The sequence below is a fragment of the Varanus komodoensis genome, unplaced genomic scaffold (assembly GCF_004798865.1).
Source record: "Varanus komodoensis strain SLA01 unplaced genomic scaffold, ASM479886v1 scaffold134, whole genome shotgun sequence".
Taxonomy (NCBI): Eukaryota; Metazoa; Chordata; class Lepidosauria; order Squamata; family Varanidae; genus Varanus; species Varanus komodoensis.
Window position 1 is genome coordinate 393,192 of NW_025335387.1, and position 10,689 is coordinate 403,880.

Below are 10,689 nucleotides of genomic sequence, written 5' to 3' on the forward strand. Positions count from 1 at the left end.
TATATATTCATGTATAGTCTTCATTTTCCATCTCATGAACTCCTAGAGTGGCTAGCAACCATATACAGAAACAATACTTCATACTAAAACTATGCTGTTGTGTGGTTGTCTCATAAATGCATGTCCTACTCAGCTCTTTTAAGTTCTAAGCTGTGGCTTCCTTTATGGAATCAATCCATCTCAGGTTTGGCCCTCCTCTTCTTCTGCCTTTGACTCATTATCGTCTTCCCCAGTGAGTCTTGCCTTCTCAAGTACAACAGCCAGTTGCATCATTTTTGCTTCTGGGGCAAGTTCTGGCTTGACTTGATCTAGGGCCCAGTTGTTTGTCTTTTTGTTGATCCAGGTATTTGCAAACCTATTTGGAGGGTTTTCTAGCCTCATGTTTTGAATACATTCTGTCAGACTTCTTCACTGTCCAGCTTTCACATATTAACTAAAACAATAAGACTATGGCCAGCACTGGTAAACTGTCTCAGGGTGCAATCCCATGCAAGTTTAAAGACAGAAAAGTCCTAAAACTCCCATTATCCCAAGCTAGTCGTGCTGCTGAGGGAATACTGGGAGCTGTAGGCTTTTTTCTTTCTGTAATTTCACCTTTGGAGACTACCCCAATTCACACATCCAGTCTAGCAGTAAAACTTACTATTTTATCCTCCATTTGATTGTTTTTCATAAACAATACAATAACAAATCAGCAACGGTGAAGTTATAGTGATGGCTGCAGTATAACGCTGTTTCCTTAAGTTAAAATATCGCTATGAATGCTTTGAACACCTCTCACACATCACATTGCTTCTGAAGTAAAAGAAAATTATTTTATATCTATTCCACCCAACATAGCTATTTTAAGCAGAATTACAGGCACAGAAAACATTACAACTTCATGAGTCACATTAAGGCGTCAGATTCAAACTTTCCGCCCATGTGCTGACTGCCCTCAAAACGAAAACAGGGCCCGCAGAAAACTAGCGGCCTCCAAGCTCTTCAGGAGACCAAGTCGTGGACTGACCCAAAGCGCTGAGGTAAGCAGGCAAGACACCTCCATCACGCACGGCCAGAAGGAGCCAGCAACGCGGAAAGCAGGCTGAGAACGGCTACGAGTAGGCCACAGTCAGGCCCGCCCGTCGCTATGGAGACAGACGAGAAGGGTGTAATGCTACGCAGTGAGGTCACAGGGGGAGGGAGCGCGACACGTAGGCGCGGGACGAAGGCGTAATCGGCAGCGGCCGCTCGCGGGGCTCAGCTGTGCGCTGAGCGCGAGGCGAAGACGAGTTGCCGGGGGTTGGACGCGCGCGCGCTCGCCCTCTCCAGGGTCAGTCCCCTCGAACAGGGAGCGCGAGGAGAAGGAGAGCGGGGCAGAGGACGGACAGGCACGCACGCTCGAGGGACTGGGCTGTGAGGCGCGCGCCTCCTCGGGCGCGAGGAAGAAGAACCCTCGCTTGCCGGGGAACCAAGCCGGGGCAGGCAGGAGACGAGAGGAAGGGGGAGACAGACGCAGCCAATTGGAGGCGGGGCTGAGGAGGCTCCTACCAATCGGGGCCGGCGGAGGAAAAAGAAGCCTGCCAGCCAGGGGTGTGCTTGTGGGAGCCTCCCCGCCAATCGGAGCAGCGCGCCAATCGCGGGCTAGCCAGCACCAGAGAGCGCGGAGTCGGGGATGTCCTACAAGCCTATCGCGCCTGCCCCCACCAGCTCCGGAGCCGCCGGCACCAGCAGCAGTAGCAGCAGCGCCAGCCCCGCCCCCGGAGCCCCGCCGGTCGGTAAGAGCCTCCGGCAGACTGCCCTTTTCTCCGCACCTCGTCCCCACACCTTCCCTCGGCGAGGCAGAGTGGCCGGGCGGGAGGCGGCGCGGCGGGTCTCCAGGGTCATGGCCGGCGCTTGAGGCTCGCTTCCGCTCGTCTCGCCACCTTTCCTTGGCAAGGCTTTTCCTGGGCCTTCCACAGCTGCTTGAAAATGCAGATGGTACAGGTTTTCTCATCACAATGGGAGAGAAGAAGGGGGGTTAACTAAAATATATACAATAAAATAAACACTGAATTTACATAATCATTTGACGTCCAAATTAATGCAGTCAGTGCAGGTGGGAGTCTCTTTTCAAAATATTTCTATTATGTTTGGAAACTGCTGGTATTAAAAGCAGGAGTCCAAACTACTGGAGTCCTCCTGGAGCAATGAAAGTTGAATGCCTAGGACAGCCAAGTGGATTGGAAAGGCAGGGGAGGGTAGAATATAAAATGAATAGATAAGTGCATTTATAGCCTGTATAAATTTATAACCCAGCTGCATTCAGTACATAAGTTGAGAGTGAGCCCCATTGAACTCACTGGGAGTTCTTTTGAGTAGATATCCATAAGATTGCACTGTAAATGCCAGGTGATGTTTTGCTGGATTAACAAGTGTCAAAAGTGTTGCTGAAAAGTAACGAATGGCATAATTGGCAATGGACAGGTGCTTTGAGGAAAAATTATTATGGATATAAGCAGCAATTGTTTGTACTTCAAAGGGTTAGAGCCAACTGTTAGACTTAGATTCCTTGTATCAGCTTTTTAAAATCATTGTTCATTCTGGAAGAGTCTGGCTGGGCTTTGCTCAGGGTTTGTCTTACTGCCAAATATGGTAACAGGAAGGACTTTTTCCCAGGTACATTGACTTGTAATGCTGTTCTTTGTATGTGTTTTGGCTTGCTTACAGGAGATGATGTCTGGAGCTACTTGCTATGCCAGTACCTAGCTATGGAGAACCTCCCATCCTTTTGGCACACTAAAAACCTGTTTTCTCAACATGGTGTCTTCTAGATGTTTTGGACTACAGTTCCCAGCATTCCTGACCATTGGCCTTCCAGGCTGCAGCTGATGGGAACTGAAGGTCAAAACTGTATGTTTGAAGATCAGGTTTGGTGCACATCTGTCTTGTCACAGAAGACTGGTATCTAGGTTCCTTTCTTAGTGTATAGCTATATAAAACACCCTTGCAAATAAATTTATGGACAGGTGGGGATGGGATGCTAGCCCAGTGTTGAAGCACATATTTGCATGCAGACAGCCACTGATATCTCTAGTACGAAATCTCTGGCAATTCCAGCAAGGAGGACCAGGAGTAAGACTAGCGAAACTCTGCCTGAGACTATGGTGCGCAGCTGCTGGTCAGGGTAGAGAGCACTAGGCCAATAGTTCTAACTCAGTGTAAAACAGCTTCACATACAAGAACTCATACAAAATTTTATTTGCTTATTTATCTGTGCAATTCTGAGTTTATCATTTGCAGAAAACTGATAGCTTTGAAAGAAAAGTACTATTAGCATGTTGAGTTTAGAAAAGTTTCCCTGCCTGGTGTGCAAGTGATTATTATTTGTCATAGGACAGACAAGAAGTTATTTGTATACATGAGATCAAAGTACTGCTTCTCTGGTTACCTAAAACCTCAAGAGTGGTAGCAAGAATACCAGACACTCATTAATCGTATGAAACCATTGCATTCCCTAATTCAGAAGTCAGAGTTCCAGAAAGCTACATTATTGTACAATAGCTTTGGATAAGTATTAAGGTAACATCTGTAATGTTGTGTATATTTTTATTTGATGTGCTTTGTGATAGCTGTAAGTGAATCTGTTGTGCAAGGAAAAACACATAGCTAAATGGAGCAGAAATTGTAGGTTGGGCTTTCCAGAAACAAAAAGAGTTAGTTAACAATCTCTAATGGGTCCAATCTCTGATTCAGTGAAGTAATCGTTTTAATAAAGTAGCTGCTGTTCCTTTCAGGATTTCTCAAATCAAAGTAATTTACTTATTTTCTCTCTCCCTTACCCCCCACCCCATAAATTAACTTCAGATGCTTTACAGACTAGGTATTTAGACTCTTAAGTAGTGGTATAATTACACCAATTTACTTTCCCAGTTAAGGACTCAAGTGTTTTTAGGTTTTCTATTTTTAGAAACTTGTCCTGTGTTGAGAAGCTTTAATTGTTCTCAACTTGATTTATGTTGTGATGCTAACATATGCACATGTGTATTTAATTCATTAATAGTATTTATAGGCCACTTAATAACTGAGTTCTGAGATCAACATGAAATATTAAAATGATGGTGAGCTTTCATGAGTAGAATGAAAAATTCAGGATGAAGCAGTAAACCAGGAATGATGGCTAGATTCAGATGAATGCAGAACAATGGCAGGTTCTTACTATCTTGTGGAAGTGCCTGCTCTTTTCACCCCCCCCACCCATCCTCTTCCTGCAAGGAGGAGGAAAGAATAACATTTATCTTGCACATTGGGCTGCAGGAAGTGAATAGAAAACCACAGGCTTCTCTGATCAAGGCTGCAAGAGTACAGGGGAAGTGGTATGCTCATATGTTGAGTACATTTTTATTGTTCATTTTGCTCTCACTCTAAACAGCCTTGCTAACATTCAGTGGATGCCAGTTGAGGTAAAATCACACTGCGTGGCTATAATACTAGGATCCAAAGTGAGAGACAAGTAGGAGTGCTAAAGACTGAAGTGAGAGGCAAGTTAAGACTGCTTTTTCTTCAAGCCTCACAAAGGGAACTAAGTTATTAAAACACAGATGTTCATAAGCAACTGTTCCATTCCAATAAACTAGAAATTCTTGAACTGAATTCAAATCTAACACCTAAACATAATATAAGTAGCTCTTTAAAACCGTGTGTGTGCGCAAATGAATTAACTGGAAACACTTTTAAAAGCCTTGCATTCATGGCTGCTAATATGCGTTCACTTCCTTGTGTTTGAATGGAAAGTAGGCCATATACTTAACTCTGTGGCAGCAGTAGGGCAATACCCTTAGAAACAACATTTAAAATATTCTAAGTTTACCATTTTCTTTTCACTGGCCTCAGCCATCTCTTATGTGTTGGTGGAAGCAACATTAATCATTCCAAAATTTTAAGAGTGGAGACCTCTACTAGAACTCTGTATATGCAAATATTTTGAAAACTTCCACAAAGTCACTCAAATGTATTAAACTCTAAGTTAAAAACAGATATCCAACTTTTTACCATAACAGTACCAGTTCTTGTGTCAGTCCTTAGAACCTAAAGTTATTTAAACTTCCTAAATACAAATAATAAATTAGATGCCAGTACTCTTTCTGCTTTAATACCTGCGGGATTTACATCTTCACCCAGATAATAGTTCTCTTTCCTTAGCAATGCTGTGACTGCATCCATCACATGTTTAACCTGATACATGAAGTGGTGTTCAAGATGGAAGCTGCACACATGATCGGGGAGCCTCATGCACTGACTGGATTAAGGCAACAGGAAAACCACCCTTGGGGGATGAGCATGGGTTGAATATGGGTTGTCACTGAATCATGGGTGGTTGTTGAAATTTAAGTAATTGTGTTGTCTGAGTCCAGAGCCAAGGTAACAAGCCATGCTGAACTATGTAAAATTCACAACCTAACAACAAACCATGAGCTCTCTTAGCACAACTAGGTTCAGACATTATGATATCTTGTGATTCAACAATAATCCATACTCAGTTCTTGGGTGTGGGTTACTGTATTGCCTCAACCCAGTTGTTAACTTTTGTATGAAGGGGTAAAGAGAGCAGTGGTCAATGCTTCCCCTACTCTAACAGGATCACTGGCCAAATAAATATGTAAGCCAGCCCTGTGTTGAGGGTTTTTAAAAATCCTTTCTCTTGTATTTAATGTGTGCTGAGCACAGTAGTTGAGTACAGCAGTGAACAAGAGTTAAAACAAGGGTGGATTGAGGAGTTAAGGTGCTGCTCTTGAGTTTGAATCAAATGCATCCAGTACAAATAGGGGAAAGACACACTACTGCTCATTGCTAAACAGAAAAAAAAACATCTATAATCTGTGACCAGGGAGTTAACCTCATAACAGACAATAGTTAACTACATGGCCAAAAATAACAGCATTCAGTAAATGAAGTTTTGTTAGATTATATTTATGAAAATTTGGTGCCTTTCAACTTGTGCATTTGATGCTAACCAGGCAAAAACTATTTTAAGTAACTTCTTGCTATATGGTAAAATTAGCACATTTTGACCAGTTTAGGTCAGAACTGGAAATAAATCTTAAAGTCTTTGATCACATGTTTGTGCGTGCTTGTGTAGTCATTTGTGATGCGTCATTTGTCTGAAAAGAGAAGGCATGTGTGGAACTTCTTTCCTTCTTTCACTTCATGAAGAAATGGTTGATCTGTTCATCTTGTCCTGAAATGGAAATACTTTGAAAACTGGAAACAGTTAACAGTTTAATGAGGGGTGGGAAACATGCAGTCCATGGGCTCCTGTTCCCATTCCATTTAAGAAAAATTGGGGAAGAAAATGGTGTTTGGATTCCTATAGAACTCTAAAAACGTTGCAAGCTACTTTTGACACTTTTAGGGTTTTGCATTTATTTTTGAGTTGTTCCACAGCTGGACAGGTAGGGGGCAAAAATGATTCATTTTGCTCCTGAGTTGCCCACCCCTTAATGATAAAAGCTGCAACAGGTTTCCAGGACTGGCCAACTAGTAATGTGTTGTTTTTGATGAAAAAGTTACTGAGTACCTTTCCTCTACTTTAGACTTGTAAGACATGTTGCTACAAAAATAACACTTAATTTTCTAGTTGTTTTGATTTATGCCACTTATATTGCATATGTGTTCAGAAAAAAGCTAAATATGGTCATTTGAGGATTAGGTAGTAATTATGTCTTTTGAATTCTCTGTGGCAAATCCAGATAAATCCAGCACTAACTGTAGTTCAGACATGGACAATTTGTTTTAGCTTACAACTCCCATCCTATCTCACCATTTGCAGAGGCTGATGCTTTAAGCTAAAACATCAAGAGGACCAAATGATTTTCACAGTTTTGCGGTACTCCTCCAAAAGTCTTTCAGTTTTTACATCAACTGGCAATCAGTGTGAATACACTGAAAAAAGGAAAAGACATGAATAAATACAGTACCCCTCAGAAGAGCTTCATGAGTGCTGAGTCTTGTATAGCAGAGAGGCCTGGATAATCTTGGTTAAAATTCCATCTCTTCTCCTGTTACTTTCAGCCACGAGTGTCCCATCTCCATCTGGATCTGTCCCTGGAGCTTCTGCCCCCTTCAGACCTCTGTTCAACGATTTTGGGCCCCCATCGATGGGCTACGTACAGGTATGTTTCTACTCTGCAACTGAGGATGGATCTTGCCAGCTGGTAGGAATGAGAGAAGGGTGTCTTTCATTTTTTCTGTCTTGATCTTAACAGGCTATGAAGCCACCAGGTGCCCAAGGCTCGCAGAGCACATACACAGACTTGCTTTCTGTCATTGAAGAGATGGGCAAGGAGATCCGACCTACCTATGCAGGCAGCAAGAGTGCGATGGAGCGGCTGAAACGAGGTAGGAAATCTGGGAGGTGAATTCATCCTGGTAGTGGCTTAGGACAATTAAAGCATCAGACATTGCAAGCTTAAAATACTGTGTATAATGTTTCTCATGAGAGCCAACCATTTATAAATATTGGTCTAAATATCATAACTGGTTTTTGTTCTTACGTGCCATCATGTTGTCGCTGATTTATGGCAACCCTATGAATGAAGGCCCTCCAGACATTCTGTCCATGACATCCTTGGTTAACTGTTCTAAATTCAAGGCTGTGACTTCCTTTATGAAGTCAACCTATCTGGCCCTCCTTTTTTTTCTTCTGCATTTGACTTTCCATAGCAGATCCTCAACACTTCTTACAGTTTTTTTCTCTCTTACTTCACTTTGGTCTCTAGCAGAAAGTTTGTTTGCAGTTCAAAGCCAAACTTCCTGTGTTCCTGCCTGACTGCAGTTTTTGGTGCAGGTAACTGCAACCCATTGGGAACAGGTAGAACTTGCTGGATTAGAATCTCCATACCTGATGGATATAACCCTTGTTGCATAACTGTCCTTGGTTCTGCCTTCCTTCTTGCTGCCAGCAAGCACTTTTCTATCTGGACTTTCTGATTTATGTAAATGCACTGATATCTTCATTTTTCCCTATAAAAATGTCTGTGTCCCTCCATGCAACAATTTCTTTCTTACACAGATAGCATTCATTGTTAGCAAGGCATGTGGTGACATATGTAAGCATACATCATGAGTGAGAAATGCTGTACTTGTGAACTCTGGCAAGCAAGGGGCTGCTGGATTAGTGCTTTGATTGTTCAGAAGGTCTTAATCTTGTGTCTTTCCTTCACAGGGATTATTCATGCCCGGGCGCTGGTAAGAGAGTGTCTGGCAGAGACAGAACGAAATGCCCGTACGTAACAGTCGTTTCCTCCTGGCACTGCCCCTGGAGGACCCTGGAAATTTCTAGCAAATCAGAATTTTGGAATCTGGAGATTTCCACCTTGCCCCTTCAAATCTGTTCAGCAATCAGTGTCTCAAGGCCTAGAACTGCAATCGCCTTCCAAGACCTTTATACCAATTGGCAACTAAGAATCTGAAACTTCTCCTGTTGCATCACAGAACTTCCCACCAATTGGCACTCTGGGAGTACATGCAGAAAGAGTTTCTTGCACACACTTTTTGGTCAACCAATGAGAATGGGTGGTAGCAAATCCTATGTCATTATAAAATGTGTGGAGTTTTTTATATAAATAAAAGGAAAGGTTTGGAATTTGGATGATCCCTTCTTCACTGTGGTTTTCTAGGGGTTTTTTTTTATGTGCTGGTGAAGGAAATATTTTCTTCCTCACTAAGACATTACTGAGGGCCCATATTGCGAGATGTGCTTCCTTAGTAAAGCCGCATGAGGCCCTTTGCTGCCAGCTGTAAAGAAACCCTCAGCCAGCAGTCACTGAGCCTGTACTGGAAAACTTGTAATAAAATGTTTCTACTCATATATGATCTGCCTGTGCTGTTATTACTGGGACAGGAATTTGCAGTGTTATCTGTGTTAACAGGCTAAATTTTGAACAGTGCAGTCCGTAAGATTTTTCAAATTCCCTGCTACAATGCTGGAAAATTGCTTTGACCTTGTAGCTGGGGATCAGTGCTTGGACACTCTGCGCCACCTCATAGCTAGCACAAAAAGAACAGTACCAACTCCTTCTCCAAGTTTGTAAGAGTGACCCTGGAGAAGCATTTGGGGGCATTCTGGGGTGTGGGGATTGGAGACCACCATTGCCAAGATATAAAATATCCTAGCAGCACCTCACTCTCCTTCCTTGCTTCAAAGCATTCCACTTAGATGTCTAAAATCAGCCATCTAAGTGTTTTGCAGAGTAGGAAGTGTGTAGAGGCAACATTGCCTGTAACCCTCTGAGCTTGGAGGATTACTTGACATCCCCCTAGGATTGTGCTTTAATGCTGTTTTGTACAGAACTGAGTAGTGGTTGTCCCAAAGACTTACCCCCTCCATTTCTGTTGAGTTTCCAGGGCTTTATTGTTACATAATTCTACTTCTTGCTACTTCTGGATGTAAAATACCAAGCTTTATTAGAAGATTGGACATAGGGTTTTGGATTAAGTTTGTACCTTCAACCTAAAAGAGATGGTCTCAAAACAAATGAAAATGTGCTTTATGCTATAATGTTATAACCTGTTATCTGAGAGTAAGCTCTATTGAACTCAGTGGGACTTCTTTCTGAATAAACATGTAAAGTTTTGCACTATTAAGTATCTTAGTACAAATTTACCATTTTAAATTCAGGTTGCTTTTATTCATGATAGCTTCATGCTATTGTGCCCAGGAGAGGCTTTAGGAATAGGAATAGGCTGTCTCTTAGGACAAATCCAGATATTGTGAGTTAAGCCTGGGCTTCCTAGCACTTTCCAAAAGAAGAAATAGAGAAAAATTTAATCCTTTCATCCCCAGCTGTATCTTTTGTTGCTGTAGTTGAGCCTTCAGCAAGTTTAAAGATACTGAGCCTAGCTGGAGGAAAAGAAAGACATGAAATAATCAACTCAAGTTGCAACAACCCAGGATCAGGCTAGATAATCAGGAAAAGTTTCCTCACTGTCCAAGCAATATGACAGGTGGAACCAGTTGCCTGGATTGGTTGTGGGCTCTCCCGCACTAGAGACATTCAAGATGAAAGTGGACAGCCATCTGAGTGGAGTGGAATGCATCAGCAGGGGGTAGGACCTGATGGTCTTGGCCCCTTACAGTTTTATGACGAAAGGATGTAATCTGTTGTAGGGACTAGTCTATGTGTGAGGGGTGCATTAAGCACTTCTGGTCTGTCAGTACTTTGTTCACATTAACATTGGAAGGCAAATGTGAAATTAGGGCAGAACCCTATTGGGTTCATACCCATTAAATAGAAACTTTTGATCTCAGAGGCTTCTAAATATCCTGTGCTCTGCCAGGCTCTCGGCAGCAGGGCAGGAGCAACAATGGAGGCAATTTTTGCCCCTCAGGTCAGCTTTTCATTTTTCCCCCTAAGCAGGCATTTGATCCCACCTAGAGGAAACATGCTGCTGGGGTGAGAGACACCATGGAGAGTTTCATTGCTGGGCCTTTTCCCTCCCCACCCACTGGAGCATCCCCTTTTTGATCTCTGCAACATCTCCTGAGGCCACTTTGTGACCTTGGAAAGCAGACACTCATGGAGCTTTCTGCAGTGCCTGTAAGGGGGAGGGAGTCACAATGTTCCCCTCCTGAAGCTGTAATTGTGTGTACAGTGTCGGAAGAGAAATCTGAAAAATCCTATTAAAGACATTCTCCAGGGATCACAGGACTGCACCCTTTGGAAATGAACG

At 42.8% G+C, this 10,689-nt stretch overlaps 1 protein-coding gene across 2 annotated transcripts; it reads left to right on the plus strand.

Annotated features, from left to right (window-relative positions):
• The first annotated feature begins 1,237 nt into the window (after positions 1-1,237).
• Positions 1,238-8,827, plus strand: CDK2AP2 (cyclin dependent kinase 2 associated protein 2). 2 transcript variants are annotated; one of them, XM_044422742.1, is made up of 4 exons: positions 1,238-1,757; positions 7,030-7,130; positions 7,224-7,356; positions 8,183-8,827. In XM_044422742.1, the coding sequence occupies exons 1-4, from the start codon at positions 1,655-1,657 to the stop codon at positions 8,248-8,250; spliced, it is 405 nt and encodes a 134-aa protein (XP_044278677.1). In that variant the 5' UTR covers positions 1,238-1,654; the 3' UTR covers positions 8,251-8,827. The 2 variants fall into 2 exon arrangements, with proteins under 2 accessions (XP_044278677.1, XP_044278678.1); XM_044422743.1 differs by lacking the exon at positions 1,238-1,757 and adding an exon at positions 1,819-1,959.
• The last annotated feature ends 1,862 nt before the right edge of the window (positions 8,828-10,689 follow it).